This window comes from Fusarium keratoplasticum, chromosome 3 (genome assembly GCF_025433545.1).
Source record: "Fusarium keratoplasticum isolate Fu6.1 chromosome 3, whole genome shotgun sequence".
Taxonomy (NCBI): Eukaryota; Fungi; Ascomycota; class Sordariomycetes; order Hypocreales; family Nectriaceae; genus Fusarium; species Fusarium keratoplasticum.
This window is the reverse complement of record NC_070531.1, coordinates 201,018-218,131: the sequence shown is the minus strand read 5'-3', so window position 1 is coordinate 218,131 and position 17,114 is coordinate 201,018. Positions and strand designations below refer to the sequence as shown.

At 52.5% G+C, this 17,114-nt stretch overlaps 6 protein-coding genes across 6 annotated transcripts; 4 read left to right on the top strand and 2 right to left on the bottom strand.

Moving 5' to 3' along the window:
• Nucleotides 1–264: 264 nt before the first annotated feature.
• NCS57_00344700 (PKS-ER domain-containing protein) lies at nt 265–1,272 on the bottom strand (the record flags this gene model as incomplete). Its single annotated transcript, XM_053053440.1, has 1 exon — nt 265–1,272. One exon carries the CDS (start codon nt 1,270–1,272, stop codon nt 265–267), a length of 1,008 nt encoding a protein of 335 aa, XP_052915600.1.
• A 554-nt stretch (nt 1,273–1,826) lies between these two features.
• On the bottom strand, nt 1,827–3,400 carry NCS57_00344600 (uncharacterized protein; the record flags this gene model as incomplete). Its single annotated transcript, XM_053053439.1, has 2 exons — nt 1,827–2,097; nt 2,145–3,400. The coding sequence occupies 2 exons, from the start codon at nt 3,398–3,400 to the stop codon at nt 1,827–1,829; spliced, it is 1,527 nt and encodes a 508-aa protein (XP_052915599.1).
• Nucleotides 3,401–8,308: 4,908 nt separating this feature from the next.
• Nucleotides 8,309–10,113, top strand: NCS57_00344500 (MFS domain-containing protein; the record flags this gene model as incomplete). The annotated part of the gene is made up of 3 exons (XM_053053438.1): nt 8,309–8,803; nt 8,861–9,312; nt 9,366–10,113. The coding sequence occupies 3 exons, from the start codon at nt 8,309–8,311 to the stop codon at nt 10,111–10,113; spliced, it is 1,695 nt and encodes a 564-aa protein (XP_052915598.1).
• Nucleotides 10,114–11,767: 1,654 nt separating this feature from the next.
• NCS57_00344400 (Aldo-ket-red domain-containing protein) lies at nt 11,768–12,976 on the top strand (the record flags this gene model as incomplete). The annotated part of the gene is made up of 3 exons (XM_053053437.1): nt 11,768–11,950; nt 12,007–12,184; nt 12,237–12,976. The coding sequence occupies exons 1-3, from the start codon at nt 11,786–11,788 to the stop codon at nt 12,974–12,976; spliced, it is 1,083 nt and encodes a 360-aa protein (XP_052915597.1). The 5' UTR covers nt 11,768–11,785.
• A 609-nt stretch (nt 12,977–13,585) lies between these two features.
• On the top strand, nt 13,586–14,940 carry NCS57_00344300 (uncharacterized protein; the record flags this gene model as incomplete). The annotated part of the gene is made up of 2 exons (XM_053053436.1): nt 13,586–13,915; nt 13,969–14,940. The coding sequence occupies exons 1-2, from the start codon at nt 13,592–13,594 to the stop codon at nt 14,938–14,940; spliced, it is 1,296 nt and encodes a 431-aa protein (XP_052915596.1). The 5' UTR covers nt 13,586–13,591.
• An 822-nt stretch (nt 14,941–15,762) lies between these two features.
• NCS57_00344200 (uncharacterized protein) lies at nt 15,763–16,893 on the top strand (the record flags this gene model as incomplete). Its single annotated transcript, XM_053053435.1, has 1 exon — nt 15,763–16,893. One exon carries the CDS (start codon nt 15,763–15,765, stop codon nt 16,891–16,893), a length of 1,131 nt encoding a protein of 376 aa, XP_052915595.1.
• Nucleotides 16,894–17,114: the final 221 nt, after the last annotated feature.

Genomic DNA, 17,114 nt, shown 5'->3' with positions numbered 1-17,114 from the left:
CCCCTTGGAGTCAACACTCCCTTTTTGATGGCAGGGTCTTCCTATCCAAGACTGTTAGCCAGCCGTTGAGCCTGGCGATCCCGCGAAGAAGGCTTCGCCGACCGTTGCGAATGGTGTTGCAATAGCAAGTGTTGCCGTAGTCAGCACTAGGAAGCATGGTACCATGTAGACATGTTTGGTAACCAATGGAATTAAATGATTACACCCTATTTGGTATCTCTTGTCCAATAATCATTACTGTCTGGTATCTCATCATCGTGCCCTCTACTTTTGAACTCGGATAATAATCTTGCCTCCATTTGACCCCTTCTTCAGCTGCTCAAACGCCTTTTCCGTCTCCTCATAGTCAAACACTGAATCGACAACTGTGCGAACCTTGCCCTCAAAGAACCAATCTCGGACTTGCTCGATGTCTTCGCGTTTGTTGCTGGTCATGTAGCTAACGAAATGGTTCTTTCCACCACCGAGGAATGTCGGCAGCACCCTCGTCTTCATGATGCTCATGACGCTGCCCGCTGTCACGTGGCCACCGACAAAGAGAAACTTGCTGCCGTTGAAAAGGAAATTGTCGGAGAAGGCGTAAAGGTTGGATGGTGAGTCGCCAACGTTGTCGACGCAATGTCTAAACACCTGCCCGCGCTTCTTGAGCTCGGCGAGAACGTCACTTGTCCTGTAGTCGATGATGTCGTCGGCGCCGAGACTCTTGCACAGCTCGGCCTTGGCGGTTGAGCAAGTTACTGTAACCTCGCAGCCGAGAGCCTTTGCGATTTGGATGCCGAAGAGGCCGACACCGCCGGAACCGCCGTTGATAAAGACCTTGTCTCCGGCCTTGACGTACGGCGCGATTGTCTGGTAGGCCGTAACGGCCGCTGTCGGAGCTCCCGCCGCCTGCTCCGTGTCAAAGCCGGCCGGGAGAGTGGCATACCCGTCGCGATTCACGACAACAAACTCGGCCAGAGAACCGCCAGACTTTGTCGGGTCAACCCTAGCCATGACAAGATCGCCCACCTTGGCCTCGGTGACGCCTTCAGCGACCTCGACGACGCGGCCGGCGAGGTCCATGCCGGGGATCTTGGGGAATGAGGTTATGGCCCTCGAGGCGACGCCGAGCTCGCACATCTTGTAGTCGGCTGGGTTGAGACCCGCGTGCGAGACCTGCACGAGGATCTGGCCATCTTGGAGGTTTGAGGGGCGGGGGATGTCGGTGCGGAGGGAGAGGATTTGGGGGAATGTGCCAGGGGAGGCGGCTTGCCAGGCGCGCATTGAAGCCATTTTCTTGAGTGAGGATGAGTTTATTAGAGAGTTATTTGTTTAGATGTAGAATTGAATCACGTCAGGAGATGGCTTCTATATCTATTCATGTGCCTCGCCGCGGTGGCGGTAGATAAAAAAAGTCCGCAACCAACGAGTCCGCAAGGGGCAAACGTTTCCGCTTCTTTTTGGCAGCGGAGTTTCGGGGGTCCCGATCGGAGTTCGGTGGGATAGAAGAGAATGCGAATTGCCGATCAAAGAGGTTGCAGTATCATGGTTGTTCTAGTGCCGGTATGCGTCGATAAGTGTGTGTTTGTTATTATGGCTGATGGATTATTTAGAGACGACGCCAAGTTCACAAAAAAACACCAGTCATCAAGACTCAACTCTGGCTTCAAACGTCAATGACGTCTTACAAATTCTGTCGACGTGCGGCGAAATTCATAGAGTCGGGAAAAGAGTCTACTAAGTGGAATTGCCGAGGTTCGTTTATCCTTGAAAATTGTCATTGGGCAGCAAAAGTCTATCTCTGAAGAACAGGGGATATGTACTAATCTAGGCATAGGCCCGTCCGTCTAGTCATGGCCTTTGGCTGCCATCTCTGCAATATCTCTGGCTGCCAAATAACGACCTTCGTACTGTCGCGCAATCTCACCGAGCTTCTCGGCTTTTTCCTTCATGGTTTCGTCGGAGAGAGCGTCGAGAAACGCTTTACCCAGTGATTCGGCTTCCCAGGCTGGGGCTGTGTCTTTGGTTGGCCAGATGCCCACGCCCCGATACTCGGCTGTCGCCGCGTAGGTGTACGTGTCGAACCAGACGGGGAGGACGACTTGGGGGACTCCGCAACTAGGGGGGTTAGCAGAGGAATGATATTGGTAGCTGACGACACTTACAGGATGGCTTCGTTGTAGCAGTTTGCGCCGCCGTGGTGGACGGCCAATTTGACGTTACCTGTCGCAAGCAATGACGTTGGATCAGCCTTGATCCAGGACTCAATGCGGAGCCGTCGACTGTCGAAGTGTTGCTTCACGGGCTGGAGGAATGAATCGTCGTATTCGCCGTGCTTGTTCATCTTCCAGAGAATCTGCGCGTCCGTCTTTTCGAGAACAGGCACGAATGCCTGCGCCATTGAGCGCGCCTGAGTCTCGTCGAATTGCACGCCACTGCCGAGGTTGACGAGTATCGTCGGCGCCTTAGACAGCCACTCGGCCATCTCCGCATCTTGCTCTTTGAGGGGTGCAGTCTCGAGGGCGATGGGACCGCAGTATTTGGCGTTTTCAGGGACCGCGTGCAGAGGGAGGCTTGCCTCGGGGATGGTGCCTGACAGCAGAGGAACGTCTGGCCTGTCCCAGGCGAGAGAGTCGATTGGGTTCTTGATGCCCTTTCCTTTGAGGTACGGCACCATGCTTCGAACTCTGGGACCGAATATGATGGCGTAGTCGATGCGGATCTCGAAGAAGATGTTTGCTGGGATGAGATGCCAGGGGAGGGGGAATGGGTAGCCAGATCCCGTGGAGGGAAACTTCCAGAGCATGGCTGCCCATGGTTCTTTGTGCACGCACGTGTCGACGAAGGAGTTGGGCGTTACGAATATGTGTTTGTAGTTGAGGTCCTGAGTTGCTTCAATTGCCGGCTTGAAGAGGATATCGAGGACGACCACGGCAGGGTCAACCTCCTTGATTATATCGAAGATGGTTTTGTATAGGATCCAATGTTCTTCGGCATTCCAGGGGGCAGCGACGGTCTGTATGTCCTTGACAGCCCGTTTCATGCCCTTGAGCCCAGGCACATTCATGAGACCAGCGACGCTTCCAAAGTCACGCAGATACGCAGCCACGATACCCGGAGGAGGTAGCTCATGCCAAATAACAGGCTTTGACTTGGTATGCTCAGCCGAAACACGGTCGACCTTGCGCTTGAGATCGGGAAACGAGGCATAGTGGACTTCCAGGTCTGGATACTTTTCCAAGAGGGTGTGGCTTGTGGCTAGGTGGACGTTGGAAAAGCCATCGTGGGCTGAAGTTACAAAGAGGACGACGTTTTTGCGGCCAAATTTTAGAGGTGGTAACGGTGTTGAGGGACGGTTCGCGGCCCAGAGGCCGAGGATGGCGATGAGGATTGCACCTGCGAAGAGGCCCCTTCTCAGCATCGTGGAATAGAGTGATGACTGGGAGAATTAAGGAAATCTGAGACATTTCGCTGTCAAAGGGTCCATCTACGTTTTACATGCAGACGTTGCCAGCCTGATTATGCCCTCCCATAGCTGCATCTGGCCATATCCTGCGCTGTCTGCTGCGGTCAGCCCCCATAGTGAAGTTATTCCCTGCAAACGAGCTTGAATGAGGTTTAATCGAGTAAGCAGGAAGGGTCTTGGCATAAGCTTCCAGGATTAGTTGCGTTAATTGATAGCATTGATAGGTAGTCAAGATGATCGAGTGTGCTGATTTATTGCACTAGATAAGGCTGTGTTGTTTCGATGAGTTGTAGGGCAGAGGGGGGATTGGAGGATTATTTATTGGTGTTTTAGGTGCTGCCACGTTGAAGATTGCTGACTCCAGGTGAAGAGAGGTCAGCCACCAAAATTATGATGAAGGGGATAGATTGAGGGCATTCCCAGAGTGCGCCCGCTCACTCAATCTCGGCTTACGAGAACGAGCGCAGCGAGGACGGCACTCCGCAGGAGGCCCTCGGCAGAGCCGCCGGAGGCAAACACGATAATGTCTTGACAAAAATTAAAAGCACGCGATGAAAGAATGAAACAAAAGAAAGACATTTGCATAGAGATATGTGATGAGGTTGTCTTGTCGGTAATGGTCTAGGGTGTCTTGCATGTCACGACATCCATCTCAAACAAGATCCGATCCGATCCACCAAGTGAGACATTCATTTCGGATGTAGATCTTTTTAAGGCTTCGCGCAAGTATTATGCTAATCTTCACATGGATTAATCACAATATTCACATTGTTAGAATGCGACAACTCGTAGTCTACATATTTTACGTTTTTATTGATCTCGTGGCATCCTCATCTTCTGCTGTAGGGTAGGGAATGGGTCTACATGCGATGGATCGATTGACTCTGGCAACGCTCACGACCCCGCTGATTGACAGCGGCGAGCGGAAAGAAGACGGAAAGGCAACGGTCACGATGAAGCGGAAAGCAAGGAGAATGAATGATAGCCGCGATGCTCGTATGTCAGCCACGCTGTCATTTGCTGGCGGTAGCGAGTTGAGGACGATCGATTGACGATCTTGGCGCCTTGGCAGACCATGGTGATGATGGGCAGTGAGCATGACGGTGAGGTGGCTTGTCTACAGGTGGCTCGATGCGGCGTCTAGGAATGTGTCTTGGCATACCCTTCCCTTGGGATTCAACGTTGCCATGGATTTGAGCGAGGGAGGGAGTGATTGACTGCGGGGAAAGATGGTGGCTGGCGACGATCGATGTTGGTCTGTGGTGTCTCAGACAAGAACAGGCGTGATTGTCTCAGACCATGACTCTTCACACGAGGGGGGGAGGCCCGCGATGGCCTCGACCGAAAAGAACAAAGGAGAGCGACGCATCTGGGAAAGGAGAAGCAAGAATCTTTGAATGCCCCACCGCTTCGGAGGAACTCTTCGGCAATGGCAAGGTGAGCGAGTGAGGATGACCGGAGCCAAGAGGAAACAGGAGACACCAGCTTACCTCGTGACTGGGTAGTTACGAGGTGACTGGAATGGGAGGCTTCACAAAACCAAGGCCCGGAAATAGAGGCATCGCTGACGCCGGCCGGACCGTTACCACGTTTGGACAGGCATCCGAGACCGAAGGCTTCGGCCCTGAAGAGAGATTACAGAGTTCTTAGTCAAGGACTTCGTTCTCGGGTCTCGGCCGAGCAAGAGCAGAGTCTGTACCGTCACGAGCGCACCTTTGGCGTAATGAATTGGCATAGAGGCGACGGGAGGTGGGTCCTTCGGCCGGACTCTTTCTGAAGCCATCGTGCGTGTGCGTGTCAGAGGATTTCTAAGAACTTGCATGGGCGCCACGAGGAAGGGGGGGGACCCAATTACAGTCAAGACCTTGCAGGGGAAAGGTAAGGGGCCCCGGGATTGGGTGGGCAACTTTGTTCTCTACTCTATCTCCGTATTCTTTCTCTTTTTTCTCCAGACCTCGTGACCCCCGGCCTCTCTCCGTTTTACTGGATACCGATGGTTGGTTGATCAGTGGCGAGACAAGCGAGAGACAGGAGGAGCAAAAAAAGTCAAACGCGCAACGTTAAAGGTAAACAGGCTGTCGGGTACCCGCCCGCTCGTTGCATTGTTGGTCTAGAGCACTGTAATTAATTATTTTTGGGTTGAAGCCGCAATCGAAGAGGTGTAGTCGTGCTACAGTAACTAGTCTACAAGTGATTCCATCTCGGCCTCTCTCCCGTCGCTTACTTGCTTCATCTCTCGTCCTGCAGCTCTCCGTTCCCTCCTCACATGAAAGGACTTTGTAAACGGAAGCCCATCCATGTAGGTATGCACACACACACACAGATTGGGTACCTATGGATGTGTACGTACAGACAGTACTGTAATCCCAATCCAATCCATGCCGGCACCCATTCGCGGCTGCTGCTCTGATCGACCAGCTTGGACCACAAAGTGGTGCCGTCGCTTGAGCCCTCGTTGGCCCTGACGTTTCGGCCCGGACTTGTGCATGACAGGGCACGATTTCGAGTTCCCGTGACGATGGTGGCTGGGCTTCTGTTCAGTTGTAGGTAAAAATTGACAGTTAGCTTCGGAGCGAGCTGTTGACTTCTGGCACAGCTGTCAGCTCATCCGAAATGTCCCCTTCTCGATCTGGGAAAATAAGGCCCCTTCTCGGCCAGACTCTTCTCCCCGCGACGCACCGGATGGGCTCGAAATCCGGAGAGTCTGGGGTTAGAGCATGCCGCTGTGCCGTGATCTCGGTGGCCGACTCGGAGGCATTTTCCCCAGGGGGCCCAGCTCTCTGGGGATGGTCAAAGTTGGTGGAGAGGGAAGAGGAGATGCAAGAAAGAGGAGGAGGACCGATTCTTTTCCCCAAGCTTACTGTCCCATTCGCATATTGCCCCCAGCTGGGGGAGATCTCCAGAATGCCTCAAGACTAGTGCCAAGCGGTGGCCAGCTCGGTCAATTACAACCATGCCATGCCATGCAGCCCCGGGCCCCAGGCAAGGTAGCGCGTAGAGTACCACCGAAAATTCGCCCATTGGGGACCCTGGCTCTGGACTCCAAGGCTCTTCCCCGCGCAGTGCAGCAGGTTGTAAAGTGGTGTGTGGGCGAGAAAGCCCCTGGATGTCGGGCTCTGGCGGGTGACTGGCTGGATGGCCGCCTGTGGGAAAAGGGACCCGGGGGAAAAAGGTGGGTTGCTTACATGGAAAAGTCGAGTTACAGACGTCGCATCCAATCCTTGGAAAGGATCGTCGAATCCAGCGGGAGGACGGGGTTGCGGGATGGGATGGGATGGAGGGGTGAAAGCTTTGGCGATTTTTCAAGCTTGATTCTACGACTTCAAGATTGACTTGTTGATGTTGATTTACAGTACACCAGATTGGACTCGAGCAAAAAAGTGAACACTTTACCGTCCCCCCGGTTCCAGCTCCCCTTGACGACCCGTCCTCTTCCGCCCGCCGTCTCCCGGGGCTCTAGAACTCGCCATGGAAGCCCGTCGCCAGGTCCCGTGGGTAATAACGGCCGGCAGGTACTCGGCGCTTCTCTGGGCCATCTGGGCCGGTACAAACGGTTGTGGGCCAACCGTCCCTCCACTCTCATCGGCCTTACCTCGTAGCTCCCCTTGTGGCCGGGGTCCGCATCCCCACGCGATTCCCCAGACGCTGGGCGCGTGGAACGGCACATTTTTTCTTTACAGTGAAGAAGACGGGCTGAGACCGAGGCCGAGACACCACATGAGAGGGTGAACGAGATGCGATCTCGTTGTCGAGGTGAGCACGCGGCCAATCACGGCGGCGGCCTCCGGTGAAGAACACTACAGAACACTGTTGAGCACCGCTGAACACTGCCAAACACTGCCATAGTAGAGAGAGTCGTCCAATCATGACCGCCGATCACCTCGAATTCTGCAGTTTGTTGCAGCTCGCTCCGTGCCTAATCCGTCCAAACGGTCTCTGTCTCTGAATCACTAACACGCCTTTTTTTTTCCTGATCTCACACACCCGCGTATTGACGATGCGGCGGCTTGCAAACACACACAACACACACCCCCCCGGGGGCGTCTCCGTGTCCGGGCATCCCCGTGCCTCATGCTTTCCAACAAGCTCTCCCCGTAACACGCAAGCTCAAGCTTCTGCTAGGGGGCGTGCATACAGTAGCAGAAAAAAAGGTCATGTTCTGATCCCATACACACACCTCACCTTCTCCCCCCCATGCCCCATACGTAGCTTGTACTCCCCCATGGGACGCCCACTCCTCCGAGGCATCGCGCATCCGAGAAAGGCTCGTGGACACCGTCCGAGATGATGCACCACACGCACACGCGCGCCGGAGTTGGCAGCTTTCCACCTTCTGTCACCTTGTTGAGCTTGGCGTTAGTTGGCAGGAGTCACCGGGAGCTTTGGCCATTCATTCCGCCGAACGGGTACCGGAACGTACTTGCCTCAGCTGGCCGCCGGCTGGGCTGCATGCAGGTAGATTGGATTCGCTGCGCTGATGCATGTTGAGAGGCAGGCAGGTGCAAGGGCGGAATAGGTAACATGCTCCTTCCTTCCTTCATGCCTCCTCCTGCCTTCCTTCCTGCTCAAGATTAAAAGACGCCCTCCTCCCCTTCTCGTGGAACAGTCTCTCTCACTTTGGTTCATCATCACTGTCTCACACTCTCACCTTCTACTACAATCCCCCTCTTGAAACATATCCCCCTCCTGTCTCTCTTACACCTGGGGTCTCTTCTTTCTCTGATTCATTATCCAACCCAACCGGGTCTCTGATCTGCACACAACTTCAGAGTCTCTGATCCACCTACCACCGAGCCAAAACATAAACTGTGCTCACCAACCCCATCGCTGAAGTCGCCTCTGCAACCAAGCAACAACTTCACCATGGGTGTCGACGAAACCCACCACGACGAGGGCGCTCGCAACCACTCGGTCGCCCTCCAGACGGCCGACAACATCGACCAGATCGAGGCTCCCGTCACCTGGAAGGCCTACCTCATGTGCGCCTTTGCCTCCTTCGGTGGCATCTTCTTCGGTTACGACTCTGGGTACATCAACGGTGTCAATGGTTCCAAGTACTTCATCCACGAGGTCGAGGGCCTTGGCCATGACAAGCTCCGCGAAAGCCACCAGTCTCTGATCGTCTCTATCCTCTCCTGCGGTACCTTCTTTGGTGCTATCATCGCCGGTGATATCGCTGACCGCATCGGCCGCAAGTGGACTGTCATTACTGGTTGCATCATCTACTGCATTGGTGTTGTTATCCAGATGATTACTGGTCATGGTGATCCTCTTGCTTGCATCGTCGCTGGTCGTCTCATTGCCGGTATCGGTGTCGGTTTCGAGTCTGCCATTGTTATCCTGTACATGTCTGAGATTGTAAATTGCTACCACGATGCCTCTGCCTGACATCCCTTACTGACACTTCTTTCCTAGTGCCCCCGCAAGGTTCGTGGTGCTCTCGTCGCTGGTTACCAATTCTGCATCACCATCGGTCTGCTGCTCGCCGCCTGTATCGTCTACGGAACTGAGGACTTCTACAACCCCAACTCCTACCGCATTCCCATCGCCATCCAGTTCCCCTGGGCTGTCATCCTCGGTGGTGGTCTCCTGTTCCTCCCCGACTCTCCCCGATACTTTGTCAAGAGGGGCCGCATCGAAGACGCCATTGACGCCCTCTCCCGTGTCCGTGGTCAGCCCAAGGACTCCAAGTATGTCCAGACCGAGCTGGCTGAGATTATCGCCAACGAGGAGTACGAGCGCCAGATCATTCCCTCCACCTCTTGGATCGGCAGCTGGGCCAACTGCTTCAGGGGCAGCCTCTGGGATGGCAAGTCTAACCTTCGCCGAACCATCCTCGGTACCTCTCTTCAGATGATGCAGCAATGGTATGTGCCCACCTTTCATTTCCCTTGGAATCCTTGACTAACAACATTCCCAGGACTGGTGTCAACTTCATCTTCTACTACTCCACCCCCTTCCTCCAGTCCACTGGTGCCATTGACAACAGTTTCCTCATCTCGCTCATCTTCACCCTGGTCAACGTCTTCTCGACCCCCCTGTCCTTCTGGACCGTCGAGCGCTTCGGTCGCCGCAGCATCCTCATCATTGGTGCCTTCGGTATGCTTGTCTGCCAGTTCCTCGTTGCCATCATCGGTGTCACTATCGGTTTCAACCACACCCACCCCACTCCCACCGAAGACGACCCTGACAAGGTCACTGCCAACAACATCAGCGCTGTCAACGCCCAGATCGCCTTCATTGCCATCTTCATCTTCTTCTTCGCCTCCACCTGGGGTCCCGGTGCCTGGATCGTCATTGGCGAGATCTTCCCTCTCCCCATCCGATCTCGTGGTGTTGGTCTCTCGACTGCTTCCAACTGGCTGTGGAACACCATCATCGCTGTCATCACCCCCTACATGGTTGGCGAGAACCGAGGCAACCTCAAGTCGTCCGTCTTCTTCATCTGGGGAGGTCTCTGCACATGCGCCTTTGTCTATTCTTACTTCCTGGTCCCCGAGACCAAGGGACTGTCTCTGGAGCAGGTCGACAAGATGATGGAGGAGACCACCCCCCGCAACTCTGCCAAGTGGAAGCCCCATACTACCTTTGCCGAGACCATGGGCGGTGGCGAGATCTTCGAGAGGAAGGCTGTTGCCAAGGCTGAGCACGACGACTCTGCCGCCTAATCGAATGCCCTCTGGTTACCATCGTTTGATCTTGCAAGATTCATACATGAATCATTTATACCTACAAAGTTGGAGCGGTAGTCTGAGGAAGGAAGCGAGAGGAAGCGAATGTATATGAGCGCGTAATGTGTATATATCAGAAACAGACTGAATATGATTCCATGAAATGGATGTGGTTAATTTCATTACAATTGGTGCCCCTTTTCTTGAAGAATGAGACCGTGAACAGGCATGCATAAAGTGTTTACTAATGGAGCTGAGGAGTGTACCATGCTCGGTGATATCCTATTCCGTTACATCCGGTCTACAGACTTTGGATTGCAACAGTCCAATGCGTAGAAGAAGGTAGCACACGAACACGTAGACGTCATTCCGTGGCCCGCTTTTGCGTGCGACATGTCCGAGGTCGGTGTTCTTGTAGAGCAAGTCGATAGAAGCTCTGCAAGCTCAGAGGCCAGATGCCGAGGTTGGTGACAGGATGGTTAGCCCAAGCTACGGAACCGAAGTCATGGTCAACACTTCGGCCAGGAGTTAGGTGGCCTGGCAAGTATGCCATAGCAATACCAGAGCGACAACACCTTGGAATTTGCATTCTCAGAATGGTGTCACAGGTGGGAAAGAATGTGGTGAGACTGATGACTCGGGCATAGATATGATTCTGGTACAATATCACCTGGGAGCCTCGAGCTGGACAAGCATGCTGAGGAACCCGTGAAGTTGCTTGAGGTCTATTTAAAAGTGGAATTGACGAGGTACGTCACGTCTTCCCGGGGATATCACGGTCGTTGCAAGTAAGTACCTAGTAAGCGTCGTCTGGGAGTGGCCAAATAAAAGCGGGTTGGCAGGGTTGGTGGTCTGACACGTTTGATAGTTCTATCTCAGCATTGTTAAGCTTAACCCACTCTACTTTTGTGGTTTGTGGGATGATGCCTGGAGGGATTACTCTATTTACTGGAACTGATCTCATCTGGGGAGATATGGGGTTCGAGTGATTGTCTAGACATGCTCGTAGGTGCTCAACTCTCACGTTGCTAGCCATTGACCCTATCGGGCCTCCGGGTCTCCCATCGTATCTAAGCTCTTTGTAATGGCTATCATTTAATCTATAGGACTAATCGGATATTCTCTTTCGAAGCTGTCAGTGGTTATGAGAACTGGGGCTGAACCTCCTTCTTAGAGCCTGCCTCTAGATACTTCGGGTTGAATCAGCTGACCTTGGAGTGTAGTCGGAATGGTCAAGGTTCCCGCCAGGTCTGCTATGCAGCGTATCTGTAGACATGTGTCTCATGTCTGCGTCGGCAAGGGTGGGCTTTCCCACTTCAAAAGCTTCATGATACTGTCTAGGGCGCTGGCAAAGCGAGTCCACTGCAAGTCCCCCCCTCAGCCTCGGCCGTCGGGCCAACTGTTTCTCAAAACTCCCCGAGTCGGACTTGAACAATCTAAAGTCCGGTTTTGGCGTAAAGTCAAACTTGGAGCTCGAGCGGTGGAGTGGATAGTAGTTGTTAACTCCGCACCGTTAACGCCGCGCCTGCATCATCACAACCGCGGTAGACTTGCCAAGGGACATGTATGAATCGTTATATATAGTTGAACTTCTCTCATATCCTTTTTGTTCTAACACAGAGTGTTCTATCTGTATTAAGCCCTGATTCATCAAATCCAAACAGCCAATATGTCCGCGATCCAACTCCCGAGCCGGCTTAAGCAGTCCTTGGAAGACACACGTGTCGAGTATCGTCAACTTGGACGATCTGGACTTCGTGTGTCTGTGCCTATTCTTGGTTGTATGGGCTTCGGTGATACTCGAGCTCTCCCGTGGGCGCTTGGAGAAGATGAAGTATGCTTTTGCCGCCTCAAACACGTTCTCGAAGCTAACCATGCTTCGTCTCATAGGCGCTGCCATTGCTCAAGGCAGCCTATGACATGGGCCTGAATACTTGGGATACTGCCAATGCGTACTCCAATGGTGTTTCCGAGGAGATTATTGGCAAGGCTCTCAAAAACTATGATATTCCCCGAGAGAATGTAGTTATTCTCACAAAATGCTACTTTACTGTTGGAGAAACCCCAGGTATGTTATTTGGCTTCTCAACGGCATCTGCACTCAATGCTAACCGCGACAGAGGAGCAAGCATACGTTTTCCACTCCGAGTTCAGCAAATCCAAGGATTATCAGAACCTATCCGGTCTCTCTCGAACTGCCATCTTCAATCAGGTTGAGGCTTCTCTGAAGAGGCTTCAAACTGATTACATCGATCTATTGCAGATTCATCGGTTTGATAGTTCGGTGCCCATGGAAGAGACTATGAAAGCTCTTCATGACCTGGTGCAATTAGGCAAGGTCCGCTACATTGGTGCGAGTAGTATGTGGGCAACTCAGTTTGCCCAACTTCAATTCTGCGCCGAAAGAAATAACTGGACCAAGTTTGTGAGCATGCAGAATCAGTATAACCTGCTCTACCGCGAAGAAGAGCGAGAAATGATTCGGTTCTGCAATGACACGGGTGTAGGGCTTATCCCTTGGGCGCCGTTGTGCCGCGGACACCTGGCCAGACCCCCTTCTTCAAGCTTGACGACGAGAGAGTCAACTGAGTCTCAAATCATAAGAGGAGGACCTGGTACGAGCGAGGTCGATCAGAAAATCATTGGTCGAGTGGCGGAGCTCGCTGAGAAACATGGATGGCCGATGGCTCACGTTGCCCTGGCTTGGATTAATTCGAGGATTACGAGTCCTATTGTTGGGTGTACGAAGATGGAAAGAATCGAAGAGGCCGTTTCAAGCAATGGCAAGGTTCTGACGAAGGATGAAGAGGGTTACCTTGAGGAGCTGTATCAGCCAAGACCTGTTTGGGGCCACTTTTGATTTGAACGTCGATTGGCCAATAACATGGCGTGTCGAGTGGTAGAACAAGTTTGTCGCTCCAGGTGTCATGGTCAAGAGTTGCCCCTCGTCCTGATTGTATTTTGGTGAAGGAGGCGAGGAATGCCGCATTTGTATCTTAGATCAATTACATATTTTGTAATGAAACAATAGTCTGGTCCGAGTTTGTGTTGATGACGTCATGTGTGAACAACTGTGTCTTTGACTATTGCTATTGTGGCTGATGGTCCTTTGGAGTTGTCGTTGATGATGACAAGCACAATACCCCCAAGTAATGCCCAACATGATTATTCAATTGCTTAATATGATGTTTCAACAATACTGCACCTCCGTGAGCAGTGCTGTGGTTCAGGATAAAACTTGATGAAAGAATCAACTTTCGATCTGTCGGCCGGTAAATCCGGGAGATGCGGGGAAGCGCATACCTACCAAGGTATACAACCGGCTATGCGAGATGTCACATGAATTGTATGCGTTGCCGAGATCCGGTCGGCAGTTGGCGTTTAACTTTAAATCATTAGGTAGTTGATATAAGTATGTGGGTGCATAAACAACATGGCATCGTAAGAATCTCTCCACTACCCTGTAACTACCATCATGTTTAGCAAATCGACTTTTCTTGTCCTTGTACTCTCTGTCCTTTGTCTCCCATATATCCGTACCTTGGCCCGGTTCGTCACAGTCCTGGGCTTCTTCCGAGAGAAGAACAGCACTATCGTACAGGATCCCAGTCATCTCACCTTCATTGACGACACCATTCAATGCGAGGATATTCACTTCGAAGAAGAAAGTGGAAAGCTCTTTTTGGCCTGCGAGGACAGCTACGAAGGTCGATTTGGATGGTTCCCACCCTTGGCCAATTTCCATGACCCGTCTTTGGCCGCCAAGAGCACTGGGTCAATACACGTCGTCGATCCTGAGGTATGTTGTATGGTTGAGTACATGTTGACATTGATTTCCTAACGTCGTTGCAGTCGAAGCAATCCCAACGTCTAAAGTTTGTAAACTTCAGAGGACCTTTCAGCACCCATGGCATTGATGTTATCCCGGATCATGACTCGGCAGAGGCTGCCGTCTATATATTCGCTGTCAACCACCCTCCGAACTTGGCACATTGCCCTGATACCGCGAACTTGAAAGAATGCAACGCAAATGCGGCTTCGCGCGTCGAGATATTCCACCATGTCATCGGGTCTGATGTGGCCACGCACCTACGGTCCGTTCAGCACTCGCTAATTTCGACGCCCAACGACATTCTAGCTCGAAACCCTCACTCTTTCTATGTGACAAACGACCACTACTACAAAGAAGGTGCTCTGCGATTCTTGGAAGTCGTGTACTGGGGCGCGAAATGGTCGACCACCGTGTTGGTCGAGCTGGATTCTCTCACTTCTACTAACCCCACAGCAGATGTCAAGGCGCGAGTCGCGGTGAGTGGTATCCATAACCAAAATGGGCTTGGTAGGGGTAGATCTGGAGAAATCCTCATCGGATGTGCTGGGAGAGGTGTTTTGGAGGTGGGAAAGGCATCATCCAAGAGCCCTGCCATTCAAGTTGTCTCCTCGATCAAGGTCGACTCAACAATCGACAATCCCAGCTACTTCCTCGACCCATATGCCAATTCGACCTTTGATGCTAGCGGCTACGTCCTCGCAGGGTTATCACGGGCTGCTGACCTTCCCAAGACGACGACGGATCCAAACGGGGCTGATGGGTCCATGGTATGGTATATCCCATCACGACAAGGGGCTGCGGAATCGAGCGTAATGAGCCCTAGGTTGTTATTTGAAGACGACGGGGAGAGAATTCGATTTGCGACGGCTGCTGTTATGGTTGCTATTGACCCGAGGCTGGAACACGGCCAGCGGTGGGCGTGGCTCTTTGTGACGGGAGCGTTAGCGAAGAGTGTGTTGGCTGTCAAGATCAACTTGGAGAATGTGGCATAAGAGAGTTTATGGGTGCTCTGAGAGAGATATGCTTTGGCTCTTGTCTATTTGCTCCGTTCAAGCCATAGCTGAGTAGGTAAAGAGGATGGGACGAGACGCTACAAGGAATTCCTTCGCAATAACTTTTATACCATCGCTTTTGGCCCTCCACTCGAGCCTATGATCCCTATACTCCCTCTTCTGCTGCCAGCTCAAAACAACCTCCTTGATTCATGGTGTCTTGGTGGCCTCGGCGCACAAGTAATCCCCCCAACGTGACTTGTCTGTGTTGGCGTCGAGGTTAATACAAAGTGAAGAACCATGTTCAATTAACCCAGTAGGTGCGCATATCTGTCCCCATGCCAACATTAGGTAGCGGAACCGTCGCGAATGGAGCTGTTCAACCTCGGAAGAAGCTCTGGAGACCTACACTGGCAGGGATCGGTAATGGATCGATCTGAGTGGCCCCAATGCCGGATGGTTCCCCAGATTGGACTCGAATCATCCGGAGAACAACACCATTCCCCAAACCCCGCAACTGGGGGTGGCGCCGATCCGCAAGGTCGCGGGATCATTTCGAGGGGATGTCGGCAGGAGGAAACTACCGCTCCAATCCTGGAGCAAGAACCCCGGCTTGAGGAACGTCGGAATTGAGACATTTATCGATGGTGCTTGACAGCGAGTATCTGGTGATTTACTGACGAGTCAATGGATATGGTGACGTACCCAAGAAGAAGGGTGCTTGCTCATCTATAAATACACCTATTGAAGCCCACGAGAAGGCTTCTAGTACAAGCCAAGTCATCTTGATTCTGCCACGCTTAGCTGAAACATCTACCCATCATGAAACCCATCCATCTTCTCTCATCGCTCGCCAACCTCCTTCTTCTTGCTCAAGTCGAAGCTGTGGCGGACTTCACCAACAACATCGTCTTCACGCCCCGTGATGACTACACGAGCTGGAAAACCATCTACGGCCGTTCCGTGCAGTTGCAGGATGGCTCGCTCCTCGTCACCTGGGAGGATTATGCTCCTGAACCCCCATTGGCTCACTTTCCTATCTGGAAGTCTGTCGACGGCGGAGTGACTTGGTCTGACTTTGTCAACGTTACCGACCAGGTCAATGGCTGGGGTTTGCGATATCAGCCTCACTTCTTCGTTCTGCCCGAAGATCTGGGAGAATACAAAGCAGGCACACTCATCTTGTCTGGAATGTCACTTCCCGCAGACCTCAGCGAGGCCTGGCTCGACATGTATACCAGCACCGACGGTGGTGAGAACTGGGAGTTTGCCAGCCACGTCGTCTACGCACCGGGTCCCGAAACTACCAAGAATGGGGACAAGGCGGTCTGGGAGCCGTTTCTCCTCATGCACGATGGCAAACTCATCTGCTACTACTCGGATCAGCGTGATCCGTCTCACGCTCAGAAGCTTTCTCATATCGTGACCAAGGATTTGAAGAATTGGTCCGATCCCGTCGACGATGTTGCTCACTCGACGTACAAACATCGCCCAGGCATGGCCATTGTTGCGCACATTGAGTCTACCGACAATTATATCATGACATACGAACTCTGTGATGGCCCTGATGGTGGCTGCCCTTCGTACTACAAGGTCTCCTCGTCGCCATACGACTTTGGCAGTGCTGAGGAACACAAGATTCTGTCCAACGACACCAACACCAACCCCGGTTCATCCCCGTTTGTCATCTGGACGCCTCATCCTGAGCGAGATGATGGCTCAGGCTTGATTATCATGAATGGGTCAGGCCGTGAAGAAGTTTTTATTAACGAGGACGCGGGGGAGCCAGACGGCTGGAAGATGGTGGATGTGAACCAGTGGACATCGCACTCGCGTTGCTTGGAGATTATCGAGGTAGAGGGGGAGAGGAAGCTGATGATTACTGGTGCTGGACACATGTCTAGAGATACTGATAACCTTGTCGCCGTGGGCGTGGTTGAGATTCCCACTTAGGTAGCATGTCCAAGGAAGATGAGATCAAAACATCTACAGTCTTTAACATTTGAAGGCGAAACAGCCACTGTGTTTGAGTTCGCACGAGTATAATATTAAGTTAGGAAAGTTAACCGATTATCAACTTATCATCACCAGAGTTCCTGTCTCAACCCCTGACAACCTAAGCCCCTACTATTCGGGTAGGTACCCTCACCTCGCCACCCAGTAGTGAAAATTGG